The sequence below is a fragment of the Salvelinus alpinus genome, chromosome 27, assembly GCF_045679555.1.
Source record: "Salvelinus alpinus chromosome 27, SLU_Salpinus.1, whole genome shotgun sequence".
In the NCBI taxonomy this organism is placed as follows: Eukaryota; Metazoa; Chordata; class Actinopteri; order Salmoniformes; family Salmonidae; genus Salvelinus; species Salvelinus alpinus.
The window spans coordinates 40,754,757-40,771,882 of NC_092112.1; the positions used below are offsets into that span (position 1 = coordinate 40,754,757).

General features: G+C 44.8%; 2 protein-coding genes across 11 annotated transcripts in view; one reads left to right on the plus strand and one right to left on the minus strand.

Moving 5' to 3' along the window:
* The window catches only part of fzd3a (frizzled class receptor 3a), a 31,598-nt gene extending 22,742 nt beyond the window's left edge, over positions 1–8,856 (plus strand). For both annotated transcript variants that reach the window (XM_071370687.1, XM_071370686.1), the window contains exons 7-9: positions 5,854–6,002; positions 6,456–6,713; positions 6,924–8,856. In XM_071370687.1, the coding sequence (XP_071226788.1) occupies positions 5,854–6,002; positions 6,456–6,713; positions 6,924–7,182 (666 nt within the window). In that variant the 3' untranslated portion in view covers positions 7,183–8,856. The remainder of the gene's footprint in view (positions 1–5,853; positions 6,003–6,455; positions 6,714–6,923) is intronic.
* A 2-nt stretch (positions 8,857–8,858) lies between these two features.
* Positions 8,859–17,126, minus strand: part of cdc42bpab (CDC42 binding protein kinase alpha (DMPK-like) b) — a 98,599-nt gene continuing 90,331 nt past the window's right edge. For 7 of the 9 annotated variants that reach the window (XM_071370677.1, XM_071370682.1, XM_071370680.1 and 4 more), the window contains 3 exons: positions 15,354–15,514; positions 14,288–14,362; positions 8,859–12,572 (listed from right to left, as the gene is read on the minus strand). In XM_071370677.1, coding sequence (XP_071226778.1) covers positions 12,438–12,572; positions 14,288–14,362; positions 15,354–15,514 — 371 coding nt within the window. In that variant the 3' untranslated portion in view covers positions 8,859–12,437. The remainder of the gene's footprint in view (positions 12,573–14,287; positions 14,363–15,353; positions 15,515–17,126) is intronic. The other 2 variants (XM_071370685.1, XM_071370684.1) reach the window with 1 other exon arrangement.

Below are 17,126 nucleotides of genomic sequence, written 5' to 3' on the forward strand. Positions count from 1 at the left end.
CCCTAAGCGCACAGCCAAGACAACGCAGGAGTGGCTTCGGGACAAGTCTCTTAATGTCCTTGAGTGACCCAGTCAGAGCCAGGACTTGAACCAAATCTAACATCTCTGGAGAGACCTGAAAATAGCTGTGCAGCAATCCTCCCCATCCAACCTGACAGAGCTTGAGAAGATCTGCAGAGAAAAATGGGAGAAACTCCCCAAATACAGGTGTGCCAAAGGTGTGCCAAACTTGTCGGGTCATACCCAAGAAGACTCAAGGCTGTAATCGCTGCCAAAGGTGCTTCAAGAAAGTACCGAGTAAAGGGTCTGAATACTTATGTAAATGTGATATTTCAGATATATATTTTTTAATAAATTTTCAAACAATTCGAAAAAACTGATTTTTCTTTGTCATTGTGGGCTATTGTGTGTAGTTTGGTGAGGGGGAAAAAACAATTTAATCTATTTTAGAATAAGGCTGTAACGTAACAACATTTGGAAATAGTCTAGGGGTCTGAATAGTTTCGAATGCACAGTATTAGTTTATGCATAGGCTTATGAGGCCAAGCCCGATAAAAACCTTGAATCCAAATGATGCTTGTGCTGTTATACAATACATAGCCTACCACATATTATGCATGGCAGAAAAACATAAAACAAAAGTGATTTAAGATGTCTTTGTGACATAATTGGTCTAGCCTATACTCCAAAATGAAACGCGTTTGAGTAATCGTGTGGACTGTATTATTTTACATACTGCATGGATTGGATTACCTTATGCTACGCTCCAAAATGTCTAACCACGAGTCTGGGAGAGAATGTATAGCCCTAGGAGATGCTGTTGGTTCATTGATTGTGCAGGGCGGCTTACAGTTAGCTTACAATTATAGAGAATTTGTATATGATTTTGAATAGCCTAGTAATGGGGATTTTGTTATATTTTCGTAATTAATAGGCTGACATTACCTTTAGCTACAGACAATCTCACCACTATGCGGTTCCTTTTTCTCGTCTCTCTCTCCTTTATTTTTTTCTCACGTGCGCAGACGGTTTGTCAATAGTTTAGTGAAATATGTTTAGTTGCGAAAACATGTTACTATCGATGTTCCCGTACAGATTTCATTTGGTTTCCGAAATTAAGCGCTGGGTATCTGCAGGAACAGGGTTGGAGAACCCATGGCATACAGAGTTTGGGCGGAATATCACCTGTCGCACAGCGAGAGCAGGCTCTTCAAACAGTGGTTGACGTGTGTAGTGAAATAAATGTTCTTGTATTTATTTCTCAGCTGTTCATATTAAGCACAGCTCCTCTATAAAACAGAAGTAGACATATCCGGCAACATTGAAAAACCCGCAGGAAAGCGCGCAGCCTTCATTCGCTATTCGAGTGCATAGCCTACGGAATACGTATTTTTTCCACTGGCCCTGTTCCTGGCCATTTGATAATGGGCCATTCTAAATGGAAACTAATTTGACATATTAGTAAAGACAAGATTAAATTGAGAATAGTCTGATGGGTGAAAATATGATCACATGATGAGAGAACAGCTGTGCAGCCTGAGGTGAGGCAAGCTTTTTTGTTGTTGCATATAGTCGCATCATGCAACCCATATATGTTGTGATTTCTGAGAAATTCTATGGTTTGTATCATTCACAACTAAAGTTGCTAAGTAATTCTAAATCTAGCGTAGCCTATAGGACCTGTTTCAAATGATCACTTTTACGCTCAACATAGCCACTTCATATAAGCACTCCATTCTATTTTACTCAGCTAAGTTAAATTATATCCTTCTTACAATAACATTATATTATATAAAATATTGTTATGGGATTTATAAGCATATATTGTCAGCTAAATGAACAAGCCTACAGCCTATGGCATGGAGCATAACCAGATCAAATACAGTAGGCCAACTCATTCTTTTGCATGACAATAACCGGCTCACATAATTTCATGACCACCACAGCACAAGGTGAGATCCATACTCTAACCAATACACCATATCCCGTCTTACCAGGTAAGTAACATATACCCCCTTAAGTACTACGCTACATTACATCTACTCTAACCACTACACCACATACCTGTCCATAGGAGGTAATATCAGATTATACAGCTACTGCAACCATTTCTAGAAACTACAATCAACTACACTCAAATATTATTATAACCCCTACAGTACATCAGTCATTCTCAACCAGGGGGCATTGGACCCCTGAGGGACCTCAGTGAGCTTTCATGGGGTCCCAAGAAAAAAGATGGAATTGGATTCTGGTGCCAAATTCAATAAGGAAAAGAAAAACAACAGTGTAAGAAAAATATATTTCGGTCTCACACAGTAGTTGTATTCCCAACACACCTAGCTCCAGTGTTCCAGTGCAAACACAGACCGGGGAGAGATCTCAGGTTGGTTCTATTTAATAGATGAAGCACTTCAGAGAAGCTCCTCTCTGCCTGGAGCTGTGGAACACATCCCCACTCATCTGGAGAAGCAGTTGATCATTCAAACACTTCATCCTTGCTGCTGTAAATTGGTAGCATTTGTGTGTGTGTGTGTGTGTGTGTGTGTGTGTGTGTGTGTGTGTGTGTGTGTGTGTGTGTGTGTGTGTGTGTGTGTGTGTGTGTGTGTGTGTGTGTGTGTGTGTGTGTGTGTGTGTGTGTGTGTGTGTGCAGTAGATGTTTGTTTTGTGTGTGTCTGTATATATATGTTTGTGTGTGTGTATGTATGTTTGAGTGTGTGTGTGTGCTGTGCTTCTTTTTCTGTCCTCCTTAAAAAGGTTTTGTGTTAGTAGTTACTGTGGTGGCACAGATAGCAGAGTTTGGATGGGTAGAGAAGTGAAAAGAGTGAACAGCTTCTCTACTTGCTGTTTGTAGCAAGTGTCTAGATGTCACTGTTTTTCAGCTCCATTGCCACGTTTGGATGTGTGATGGTGTGTAATCTCTTGCCTTTTAGTTAGTTCTAAAGGAAGGCTGGTTGGCACACAGTAGAGCATTTGTGTGCATGTGTGTCTGTCTGTGTCTGTCTCCGTGTGTGTGTTTCCGTGTGTGTGTTTCCGTGTGTGTGTCTCCATGAGTGTGTGTGTGGTGTGTGTGTGTGTGTGTGTGTGTGTGTGTGTGTGTGTGTGTGTGTGTGTGTGTGTGTGTGTGTGTGTGTGTGTGTGTGTGTGTGTGTGTGCGTGCGTGCGTGCGTGCGTGCGTGCGTGCGTGCGTGCGTGCGTGCGTGTATAAATGTGTGTACCCCCAACAAAGATAGCTTATGACGGCATTAGAGGCCTGTTACGGTGGGGGGATGGGGAAAACAGAGGTGGAAGGCCGGGGGGAGGCAAAGAGAGTCATTTGGGGCCTTAATCTGTCATGCAAGCGTTACCGCGTAAGAGAGCAGTGAGTTAATTTCTCCAAGAGGTTCTGTTGCTGGGGGAAAGATGGATCAGAGAGAAGGGCTACGCTATGGTAATGCAGTTATAAAGAAAGTAAAGCTACTGTATGGATGAAACTACACAGACAAAATGTAATAGTGAGGAATGTCTGTGGTTTGGTAACGGCTAGTAAGGGAAGGGTACTAGTGAGGGAAGGGTACTAGTGAGGGTAACGGAACGAGTGAAGGTATTTCGTTTTTTTATATAGAAAGACTGAGAATGGGCGGCCAGGTCTCTGTAGGCCCGCTGACTGCCCTTTATAACTTTGTGATGTGTGGAGGATGTGAGTGGGAGGACTCTGCTTCCCCAGAGCACACATACATACAGTAACACAGTAGCTAACATGTAAACAGACAATCTCCTGAGCACATACAGTGGGGAGAACAAGTATTTGACACACTGCCGATTTTGCAGGTTTTCCTACTTACAAAGCATGTAGAGGTCTGTAATTTTTTATCATAGGTACACTTCAACTGTGAGAGACGGAATCTGAAACAAAAATCCAGAAAATCACATTGTATGATTTTTAAGTAATTAATTTGCATTTTATTGCATGACATAAGTATTTGATCACCTACCAACCAGTAAGAATTCCGGCTCTCACAGACCTGTTAGTTTTTCTTTAAGAAGCCCTCCTGTTCTCCACTCATTACCTGTATTAACTGCACCTGACAAATCCGACAGAAAAATCTGGGTTTGGAGGATGCCAGGACAACGCTACCTGCCCCAATGCATAGTGCCAACTGTAAAGTTTGGTCGAGGAGGAATAATGGTCTGGGGCTGTTTTTCATGGTTCGGGCTAGGCAGCTTGACAATGCCCCCGTGCACAAAGCGAGGTCCATACAGAAATGGTTTGTTGAGATCGACTGGCCTGCACAGAGCCCTGACCTCAACCCCATCGAACACCTTTGGGTTGAATCAGAACGCTGACTGCGAGCCAGGCCTAATCGCCCAACACCAGTGCCCGACCTCACTAATGCTCTTGTGTCCACATACTTTTGGTCATGTAGGGTATCTATATCAGTATGGAGAGAGAGAGAGAGAGAGAGAGAGAGAGAGAGAGAGAGAGAGAGAGAGAGAGATCGGTTGGTAGAGCACGATGCTTGCAACACTACAATCGTGAGTTTGATTCCCGCAGTGGCCACCCAAACGGAAATGTCTGTCACTTTCGATTCAAGTGTGTGCTTAATGTCATAGAGAAAAGGAGTCAGCTGTGATAACCAACCAGCACTACCAGTAGGGTCAGACCCATAGAAATATTATCACTAGATGTGCCCACCCATTACAGACCCATTGACTTGAATAAGGATGGCCATTCTATTTCAACGAGTCAGTCCATCCACCCTGTGCCTTTCTACTACTTCCCCTCTGATTGGCCAGAACCGTATGAGATGCCAATCTAGAGGAGTTTAGAAGATAAGACATGTTAACTGAAGGGACGTATGGCTGCAGTGATTCAGTCTCTCTCATTCTGTTGTAATGAGGTTCTCTGAGCTCCAGGCTGCTCTGCCTGTCTGCTCCACTCATAATGAGGCCATCAGGACTGCTGTGTATGTGTGTGCGTGTGTGTGAGTATGAAAAACAGGGGATGTGTGTGAGTATGTTTCTTACAGGGATAGGGGGAGATAGATATACACACACTGTACATCAGCGGAGGCTGCTGAGGGGAGGACGGCTCATAATAATGGCTGGGACGGAGTCAATGGAATGGTCTCAACCACATGGAAACCACGTGCTTGATACCATTCCATTGACTCCATTCCAGACATTATTATGAGCCGTCCTCCCCTCAGCAGCCTCCGCTGACATGCATTCACTATGTGTCTGTGTGTTTACTAAGGCTGCTATGGGTGTTACACTGCAGTGCAGTGATGCAGTGTATTTACAGGTATGGGTGAGAAGATGAGGAGTGCTGTGTTGTGTTCTGCTGTACTGTACCCTTCTGCAGTAGAGACCTGTGTGAGGGTACAGTGAGGGTACAGGTGCACTATCTACGGGGGGGGGAAAGAGATCAAATTAGAGGGGGGAGGTAGAGAGAGGGGGAACGATTGGGGATGGATGGAATAGAAGTAGAGAAAATGAGAGCAGGGGTGGAGGGAGGGAATGAGAGGTAGAGAGGGAGAATAAGACAAAGGGAGGGGGAAGGAGAGAGTCATGCCATTGTGTTGGCTGCTGATTTGTTTATGCCTGTAGCGGTAAGCTGCCGAGTCTGTTAGAAGATACACGCATGTGGGAAAACACACACGACTCAGGAGTACAGTGCCTCACTGCCTTGCAGACAACCTACCGTACGTAGTGTCATACTTACTGAGAGCTACATTCTCACCCACGCAGCCTAGCAGACATGCATGTACAATCAAACGTACGCACCCTGTTTCCCTCCAGTACAGATTGCTAGTAGAGTACTCCCTTATGGCAGACACACTCACACCTCTCTCCTCTCCATGGGTGACCTAGGTGGAGCAGACCAGCAGACCAAACCTGTCCCTGTTCATCATAAAGTACCTGATGATGTTGGTAGTAGGGATCCCTTCAGTGTTCTGGGTGGGCAGCAAGAAGACCTGCTTCGAATGGGCCAGCTTCTTCCACGGACATAGACGCAAAGAGTAAGTCTCTGAAACACGCTTTCTCTCCCTGACATTAATGTATTTCTCATGAAGAGCAGTGTTTTGTTTTTAATGAGTTGCACGATTAGTGCACATTTGAATTCGATCAAATACATATGCCATTGTATATGATATGGAATGCAGGTGATGCACTGCATCTTAATGTATTATACCTGCTGGCTTTAAGTAAAGTGGTACCAAGATTTTAAATTCAACAGTGCTGTATAGTAGTGTTAGTGAAAGGCCCCCTCTCTGTGTTCACCACCACCCCCCCCCCCCCTCCCCTGTTATCAGTGCATTAACCCCCTCTCCCATTCCCTGTTCCACACACTCCTCCTTCCTCATCTACCTTTCCACCTTCCCTTTCTCTCTCCCGTCCCTCCTCCGCCTCTCCCTCCCCTCCATCCCTCCCTTCCCTTTCTCCTCGTCCCCCTCTTCCTCTCCCTTTTCCAGTAGCGTGGTCAACGAGAGCAGACAGGTACTCCAGGAGCCAGATTTTGCTCAGCTGCTCCTGCGGGACCCCAACACCCCCATCGCGAGGAAGTCCAGGGGGACGTCCACGCAGGGCACCTCCACCCACGCTTCCTCCACCCACCTGGCCATGCTGGACGAGCCCCCCAGCGGGAGCACCAGCCGGGCAAGTAGTGTCCGCAGCGCCCGCAGCAAGATGAGCAGCTTCCATGGAAGTCTGCATAGATCCAGAGACAGCAGGTAGGGATGGACGGGGATGGTGGGGGTGGGAACCGTCGGGGTGACAGATTGATTTAACAGATTTGGGGATTCAAAAAAGCCAGATGTGGAAAACAGATATGGATGAATAGATCTGAAAGGGTTTGGTAAGTGTTAAAAACATGGAGTATTTGTCATGTTATTTACAGTCCCAGATGCCTGACCAACCGTCTCTCTCCTCTCCTCTGTTAGGTACACGGCATGTAGTTTCCGCGGCGTTGACGATCGCCTCCCCTATGGCAGCATGCCCCGCCTCAACGACCAGTCAGGGTCCAGACACTGCAGCACCAACCGGCTAGACAGCCTATCAAAGCATGGCTCCACCCAGCGTCTGGATAGCCAATCACGGCACAGCAGCATCAGGGACCTTAGCAACGTCACCCAGGCCATTCAGAGCGCCCCCGGCAATGGAATCCACAGGGTCCTTGAGGAGGATGGAGCCACAGCCTGAACTGAGACATCTCAACGCCTGGCCACAAAACAAAGCTTAGCCTCTACCCTAAAACCCATGCCAACCTTTTAGCTAAACAAGAAGTGTCTAGGACATGAGTCCAACTCATTCCACAGAGGGCCAAGTGTTTGCCTGTTTTTGACTCCACCCTTGTACTTTGTTGATGAATTAAGGTCACTAATTAGTAAGGAACTCCCCTCACCTGGTTGTCTAAGTCTTAATTGAAATGGAAAAACAACAAATCTGCAGATACTCAGCCATCCATGGAATGAGTTTGATACCCCTGGTCTCGGGGGTAGAGGTTGATTTTGGACTGGACATACTACAGTCCTCTGTGGCTACATTTACACAGGCAGCCCAATTCTGATCTTTTGCCCAATTACTGGTCTTTAGACCAATCAGATCAGATCATTTGCCAATAATTGATAATAAAAAAAATCAGAATCGGGCTGCCTGTGTAAACTCAGCCACAGTATGACAGTTTGAAAATAAGGAGATTGTGAGGAAACTGGACATGCAGGACTGTTTGACAATGTGTCTCAACATGTCTCCTCTCATTAAACAGCACTGATAAATTAAGATAGCAGACGTCTTGGATTCAGAGGACAGTGTAACTTGGACTTGCAGGAGTGAGAGCTGAACCAATAAGACTGACATGGAAGAAGAATCATACTCTTGGGCACAGACTGCTGATCTCCGATGCTTTTTGTTCAATGTTCTGGAGTCAGCTCTTAGTGAAGGACACTCTACCCTTTAAGTGTAGGACAGCTCTGGGATCAGTTTCAGGTGTAGGACATAATACTGACATTACAGAGCTTCTTATCTATCGGCACATTCCACTACTCAGGGGGGTGAAAAGGGTTAAATCGTAAGGATTCTACAATCTAAATCGTTCCATTATGGGTTACACAAGCACATGCTGCCAAGCACTCGTCCACAAAGGCCAAGACTTTATTCCTGCTGACCACATTGTTTACCTGCACGAGGAGTACTGTAGACGTGTCTCCAAAACCACTGTTGTACTACACTACTATACATTTAGGTACTTTTATACGTCAATTGGTTTCATTGCACTTCTGATGGAGGCAAGTTAAGGTACTGTATGTGATGAGTAGGGCCTTAAGTTTTTCCTGACTGTGACCTGCCCAGGGAAAACTCTGGGTCCTAGTGATAATGTGAAGGCGATAGGGACAGTGTCCTGTTGTCAATCAATTGAAAACAATTGACAATGAAACAATTGTATTGATGAATCAGCCATTGTGAAGTGAAGGGCTGTATTGTATTACAGGATAAAAGCGGAATTCCAAACTCCAGCCTTATAGGTAGAATATGAGTGTTCTTTTTCCCTCCAGTTAGAATTAGAATCAGTAGTATTATTACGAAGTGCATACTTACTTGTATAGATAATTGTTAGCCATAACTTCTAGTAGTGGCATGTGCATAGGTGTAAATAGATTTTTTTGGGGTGGTGGTGGAGGGGGGGGGGGGGGGTGTCCTTTGTGGAATTTGTAATAAATCTTCTGAAAATACATCTGGAAAATGTGTAAGTGGATCTGTGCCCTAGCCTGGAAAACAAACTGAAATGCTCCATTTTACAAGTGAAACAGAGCGATTCAGTGTGGATCCAGGCTATTATGTGTGCTCCCAAGGAAATAAATTATAATCCGGACACGAGACTCAGTGAAGCCGTATTTGTAACAGCCCTCCGCTTTATTGAAATACATTGGAGTCAGGTTAATATAATGAGTTCTCCACAAGTGTGGTGGCCAGTTTCCATACATTATTTGTTTGACCTTACACCTTAAATATTTCTGTGCAAAAAGAATCTACATCACCTGTAGTGGGCCATCCTCAATAAAAGTCCCAAACCGTTCAAATAAAATGAGCAAGTCAAAATTAAAAACAAATCCAATACAAACAAAAAAATGATTACATCTATAACATGCAAAACTGTACAAATTATTACAAAGCAATCCTAGAAAAACAAAGTGTATAATATGATATGAAAGAACAAAATAATATAGAAGGAACTGAAGATAAGACCTCACTGAAATGCAAAGGCGTTTTTTTATTTTTTTAATGGTTATCATGGTGGCACCTCAGCCTCAAACTACTACCCTCCATCTGCTCTTTCACCCCTTTTCATCCTTAATTCAAAACACTTGTCTGATTTCTTCCTCCGTTTAAATCTGTCTTTTCTTCCACCTGAATCTTTAGACCCTTACTCCTAGTCACAGCTAGCTACACCAGGGCTAAATTTAGCTCTTCTTTCCCAAGTGCAGTCTGTTCTGTCACACTCACTTCTATTGTTAGGGGGAAAATAATCATTGGTTCTGACATTCCTGAGTTTTTTAAATTTTTAAAAGTGGGATTTCAGGGCTTTAACTGTACAGTATAAAGCCTGGTCTATCATACTCTTAGACCTAGATATCTCCTCTTCGCTCTCAGCTAATACATTCTACAGATAAGGCCCAGCAGATATGAATAGGGACTCTTGGTAGCTTAAAAGGAAATATTAAAGAGAGGTGGTTAAGTTGAGACGGTTGAGTTAAACCAACTTAGCGAGACTGACGTCTAAAAGGCAAATTCTTATTTTGCAAGCTCAATATAAAATGGAATTCTAAAAACATGTGGAATGAGTAGGCTAGAGATAAATTAATGTATTTTCAAGGGAATATAATAGAATTGTGGTTTAGGGTTAAGGTTTAGGCCCCCAATGGCACGAATGAAAGCAGAAATCTGTTCCGTTTTTGTCTTATATTTTTATACACTTCTGACTAGGATAGATAAACTGCCATGTTGCCTACTTGGTACACTTCAACCCACCCAAACACTCCTAAACCTTAAGACAGAAGGTCCCTTTGAGCAGTAAGTAACAACGGTCATCCATTAAATGGTCTGTAACATAAAAAGAATTCCTCATTAGAAATGAAAAAAAGTCCCCTTTCCAGAATAAGAGTCCCCTCCCTTCCGCTTGAGAGAGAAGAGTCAGCTGATCTAGGCACTCGACCCAAAGCTCAGAAACAATATCAAGTAACTTGTGTATTTATGTGTGGAAATGAAACATCAACAACACCATGCTGTGATTTGCATTAGGGTTGGGGTCAATTTCAATTTTGGCAATTCAGAAAGTAAACAGAAATTCTAATTCCAAATTTGTCACAAAGAAGCATTGAGGAAAATTGGAATGGGACTTGAAATGACTGAAAAAAAATGGAATTGACCCCAAATTGGGTTTGTATCAAGGTTATTGCATTACCAGACAGTAATATACAGCTTACCAGTTAATAGTAAGAACATATCAATAACAGCAGGGAGGTTTGGAACAGAAATTAAACATTGAACTTGTCATCCTAGCATTTCTTTTCCATTATTTCACTCTTTTTTGACCTCCATTTCAGCCTAGCGCTGTCTGTCTAGTCAAATCGACATCTACAATTGTCGTCTCTCTTTTCCCCCCCTAACCTATCAAAACATTCTTCAAAATAAGCAAGGCTGTCTGAAAAATAATGATTCCAAGTCATTCTATTTTTGGTTATAACAAGCTTTCCAAAATCTCTCTCAGAAGTCAAAGGATAGACATATTTGAGGTTCACACGTTGGTACCACAGAGAAAAGTATGGAAATACACACTTAGTGTTTCAGAATCACTGTCGGTTAGGAAAGACACAATCCCACCTCAACTGATCTAACTGTGGACCATAGTGGAAAGAGTGGAGGGGGAAACGCCCGTGTGTGTGTGTGCGTGTGTTTGTGCGTGTAAGTGTGAATGCATGCATCTGTGACAGGACTATCGCTTCAAATAAATGCACATATTCACTTAACAGCACGGGTCCATGCGACCCATAATATTAGTTTCCTCAAACGCAAATCAAAATGACACTTGACAGTTTGTGTCTCATACATGAAATAGAAAGAAAAAAACGAAAACAAATCTGAAAGCAAATCAGAGGAACTTGAAGTGGTTTAAAATGGCTTGTGTGAATATAACCTCAAATCATACTCAAAAGATAAATAGGAATCGAGGATCTTCTCGCATCATCTATTTCTCTATAGTATTTCCCTTATCATATATTATTCTCTGATTTTAACCTATGTACATGGTTGTGATGGGAATCGGCTTTTTGGAATTGATCAGTGGTTGGTCTATTACTGTACTTACGGTATTAGGTCTACACTACATGGAAAATGGTCCCAGATCACTGGATGAGGTCACTGGCCCGTGTCATGAGGAAGTCGCATAAGGAGCTGTGATGTCATCATAGAATGTTCAGTCTGCTTCTAAACACTGCTGTCCCTAAGAATTCGAGAACATGAAGCCAGCGAGGTGTCACCTAGAGTTAAAATACCCCTAACCATACTTTTATTTTTGTACTGCTTTACTGTAGCTTTTCGCTGATGGTATGAAGAAATTAAGTCACTGCACATATTTCACTTCATGAGCAAAAAAAATAAAAAATACATCATTGCTTTCTTTTTTTCTTCATTATTACTATTTTTTTTTTTTTAAATGTTATTTTGTGAGCCTTGTATTGTAAATGGAATTCCACCCCTTCTGCTGCCAACTACCGTTTTGGAAGAAATCAACAGAAGGAAAAAGAGAGAGTGAAAACATCCTCTCTTTCTCCTCTAGCTGCAAAGCACCTTGCTCTCCATGTCTTCGATAGATAGATGAATAAATAAAAGGTGGCCCCCCAAGCCCAAAGGGTGCTGTGTACACGTATCAAATGATCTGTTGTTGTTTCATATTGATCCTCTTCTCTTTGTCGCGTCTTGAGGTTTGTGTGTCTCTTTACAGGAGTTGCCAATTACATAATAATCTATACGGGGCTAGTAGTGCTGCAATCAAAAGTACTCTCAATAAAACTCATTGCTTCGCTTATTCTGGTTATCAGCTACAAAGCATGAAAGGGGGTGTACATTTTAATTCCTATATTGTATGCCCTCCCTCAAAAACACACACACACACACACACACGAGACACACACACAGACAAACATGAGCACACACACACACACACACACACACACACCCTTTCCCAGTATTTCCCTCTTGGTCAAACACTTCCTTTCCCCGTGTTTGTAGATCTCAGTTCCATCCTGCGAACTTTGTGGGAGGTCAAAGGTGAAGTAAGTAAGTGGGAGGGGCCTGTGGCAGCAGGTGCAGTTCCGTGGGCAGGGCCCGGGAAGGGGGGGTGGGGGCGGGCCCGGGAGCTTGGTGAGGGTCAGGGATTGGAGCTGTGTGCGGTCTGTCACTCATGTGTCCCAGCCAGTCATGCGGTCTGTGCTCTCCAGTGAGAGGGACTTGGTCTTGTGGGGTGAGGCTGGGCTGGGGGGACTGCTGAACGTAGAACTGTTTGACGCCGTCGAGTGACGGGGCGAGTCAGAGTCCTGGAGAGAGAGGGGGGGGGAGAAAGAGAGAGAGAGAGAGGGAGAGTTAAAGATAGTGAGAGGGGGAGAAGGAAAGGGGAAGAACAGGAAGAAAGAGAGGGAGGGAGAGGCACTGAGATGTCGTACTTTTCTCACAGCTAAACACAAAACAGGCAAGGGTCCCGGTCAGTAGGCATGCAACGCAAGAAAACCCTGAAACACAGGGGGCGATACGATCTTAACTTGTCTGAGAAAAATATTGCCCCTTTTTTAATAAAAATAAATAAATAATAGACAAATAATATGTACACTTTCTCCTATTTGTGCCTACTGAACACAACCCATCTCTCCAATGGGCTCAGTAGATCAGGCCTGGTCAACACTAGTCCTCAGGGACCTCTGTGTGTGTTTGTCCTTCCAACCAACCACTGTCATCATCAAAGCTAATCTGCTGTTTGACTTCCTGCCTGCCGATGTGGACATGGTGATATCTCTTCACATCACCACACAGAGCGCTAGGCAACAATGACTTAATGCCCCGGGAACCTTCCACATCATCAGACAATGAGCAGCTCGATTGGCCGGAAGTGATTGGTCACAGCAAAACACATACGCAATACACACGAGGCCCCTCGTCTACTGTCTACTACTACAATACACAGCAGTCAGTGGAGGTTGACCAACTTTTGTTCCAGCCTAGTTGAAAACGCACGGTTAAAATAATCAACACATATATGGTTTTGGAGCTAGAACGCGATTTGTTAAATCAGGGGTGTAGTGTGTGTGTGTGTGTGTGTGTGTGTGAGTGCTGGGCTGGAACAAAAGCCTGCATACACTGCTGGTCCTCCATAATTATGATATGCCACCCCTGCTATAGTATACCATTGTGTACAAGATACCCCTGAGGACAGCACTGAGAGTTGCTAGTTAAGAAAAGCAGGGTTGAGATCATCTCCCTCCTTCACTGAAGGGAGGTAGTAGGGTTTGTAAAATTCCAGTAACTATCCCACAATTCCCAGGTTTTCCAGAAATGTCCTGATTATTCCCTCCTGATTCCGGGAACCTTCCAACTGGGGGTTTCTAGAAAACCTGGGAATTTGAGGAAAGTTACCAGAATCTTGCAACGCTACACGGGAGGTGGTGAGAGTGAATTTGTCCTCTGCACCGCATGTTTCTCACAGACAAAACATACATTTTTCCTTTCTATGGCTATTTGTACAGTAGGCTACGGCTGTGGGAGCTACAACTGTCCACCACCGCACTACAGTAGCTGGCACAAAGGTACAGGTACTATAATGGCCTATAGGAGAGGAGCGCCACAGTATCTTCCTGATGATGTATCAATCAAATCAGATCAGATACTGTCATGGTCATGATTAGAAACATGAGTTGGGCTGGCCACAGGGGGACAGTATGGAAGCAGACAGACGCATGCGGGGTAGAGGATGATGGTGACACACCGTTCCAAAAACCAAACCAGGAAATGAAGTAGAAACCCCAGGGCAGGTCAGTGGAAAGAGGAATGAGTAACCGCCCTCTAGCCAGAAACAGTGGGGGCAATCAGATGCTGGTGCCGCTGGGGCTGAAATGGTGCAGTGGTGGGAGTGATGGGAGGCTTTGGGGCAAAGCTTCACGACTGTGGGCAACGCGCGCACGTGCGTGTTGGTGTCTGTGTGTGTGGTTGAGGGGTAGGTCACAGTGCGTCTGGGTTGGTTGTGTGTGTGTGCTGACATTACCTTCATTTTACTAAGCAGGGTCCTTAAAGCCCTTTTCAGATCGGGGGTCTTCTCCGATGGCGAGACCGCCTGCCACTGGAGAGGAACAGTTACAGACTCAGCGACCCGGCCCGGCCCAGAGAACAACATGCTGGGGCTGGGGTGGACCGAAGCGGGTGGAGGGGGGCGAGATGGGGGCAGGCACGAATCACGATGGAGCTAGCCAGGTATGAGGGACGGTGGGGGTGGTAGACAGTCAGCCAGGCCAGAAGAGGGAGCCAAAGGCACAATGGATAGCTAGAGCAAGAATCCCCTGCTTTGAGGATGGCTGGATGCTTGAGGTAAAAGCTTCTCTTAACCACAGATCTAGGATCAGATTATTAGACCCCAAATCTAACCTTAAACATTAGGGGGAAGAAAAAACTATCTGACCCTGAATCAGTGGTTAGTGGTGACTTGTAGCTAGCTACTACTGGCTGGGTGGGTGGTTGAGGCTGAGTGAGGAGAGGCCAGATGCAGAGAACCAGAGAGGGGAATGGCTGTGACTGAGGTTCGGGTCAGGGTTGCGTAGGGGGGGGCCGATTGAGTTCCCTATGAGGGGCTGTGGTGGGTCTAGGAACCAATCAGACCGAGGGATAGGATGAGGCAAAGGGCGATATGGGAGGGCACGAGAAGACGTAGGCTGGGTGGTGGATGTTGTGGGTAAAAGGGGGGCGCAGAGTTATGGGGCACACTTTGATATGTCTAATTACATAGATGTTTGATATGTCTTCCACGTCATTGGTCACCAGGTAGAGTATTTTCAGTGTCTGTGTAGTGTTATGGTGAACCTAGTCATATTTAGAGCAACTGTGCTCAAACGATTAGTGAAACGTGGTTTCAGATCCATCCACTTGACTCTCACAACCAAAATACAACTATCTGAACACTAGTATCGGAGATGCGACTTTTACAGTATATCACCTAAGCGACGACATAGATTCAGCACAATTGTTCCCACTTATTAGTAGCCGAGTTTTAGTAGCCTTAATCAAGTGCAATTTACCCAGGCGCCCGAGGGAGGAAGCAAGCTAGGCTGGTCACGTACCTCTCTGTCGAACTGGGAGAGGGGTGCGTCGCTGCAGCCGTCCATACCCCCTCCGGAGGACAAGGAGCTCTCGGAGGGAGAGGTCATGGTCTGGCGCTTAGAGCTGTAGCTACCCCCGGACAGCTCTCTCCTCAACGCACTGCCGTTCTGAGATGACGAACCTGGAAAAAGGAGGGAGAGAGACAAAAATAGAGAGATAGGGGAAGAAAGAGAGGAATGGGGAGAGAGTGGGACAGAGAAGGGAAGGGGGAGTTAGGAAGAGAAGTGAAGAGAGGAATGGGGAGAGAGTGGGACAGAGAAGGGAAGGGGGAGTTAGGAAGAGAAGTGAAGAGAGAAAGTTAGAGACAGATGAGTGTCACCCTTCGGGAATCTATTCAGACCACTTGACTTTTGTTACATTACAGCCTTATTCTAAAATGTATTAAATAAAAAAAATCCTCAGCAATCTACACACAATATCCAATAATGACAAAGCGAAAACAGGTTTTTCGACATTGTAGCTTAATTTATTAAAAATAAAAAACAGAAATACCTTATTTACATAAGTATTCGGACTCTTTGCTGTGAGACTCGAAATTGAGCTCAGGTGCATCCTGTTTCCATTGATCATCCTTGAGATGTTTCTACAACTTCATTGGAGTCCACCTGTGGTAAATTCAGTTGATTGGACATGATTTGGAAAGGCACACAGCTGTCTATGGAAGGTCCCACAGTTGACAGTGGATGTCAGAGCAAAAACCAGGCCATGAGGTCGAAGGAATTGTCCGTACAGCTCCGAGACAGGATTGTGTCGAGGCACAGATCAGGGGAAGGGTACCAAAACATTTCTGCAGCATTAAAGATCCCCAAAACACAGTGGCCTACATCATTCTTAAATGGAAGAAGTTTGGAACCACCAAGACTCTTCCTAGAGCTGGTCGGCCAGCCAAACTGAGCAATCGGGGGAGAAGGGCCTTGGTCAGGGAGGTGACCAAGAACCCGATGGTCACTCTGACAGAGCTCCAGAGTTCCTGAGTGGAGATGGGAGAACCTTCCAGAAGGACAACCATCTCTGTAGCACTCCACCAATCAGGCCTTTATGATAGAGTGGTCAGACGGAAGCCACTCCTCAGTAAAAGGTACATGACAGCCCGCTTGGAGTTTGCCAAAATGCACCTAAAGACTCTCAAACCATGAGAAACAAGATTCTCTGGTCTGATGAAACCAAGATTGAACTCTTTGGCCTGAATGCCAAGCGTCACGTCTGGAGGAAACCTGGCACCATCCCTGTGGGGATGTTTTTCAGCGGCAGGGACTGGGAGACTAGTCAGGATTGAGGCAAAGATGAACGGAGCAATGTGCAGAGAGATCCTTGATGAAAACCTGCACCAGAGCGCTCAGGACCTTAGACAGGCGTGAAGGTTCACCTTCCAACAGGACAACGACCCTAAGCACACAGCCAAGAGAACGCATGAGTGGCTTCGGGACAAGTCTCAATGTCCTTGAGTGACCCAGCCAGAGCCCGGAAATCTCTGGAGACCTGAAAATACCCCATCCAACCTGACAGCGCTTGAGAGGATCTGCAGAGAAGAATGGGAGAAACCCCCCAAATACATGTGTGCCAAGCTTGTAGTGTCATACCCAAGAAGACTCAAAGTTCGCTGCCAAAGGTGCTTCAACAAAGTACTGAGTAAATGGTCTGAATACTTTTGAAAATGTGATATTTCAGATATATATTTTTTTGAATTGATTTTCAAAAATGTATAAAAAACAGTTTTTGCTTTGTCATTATGG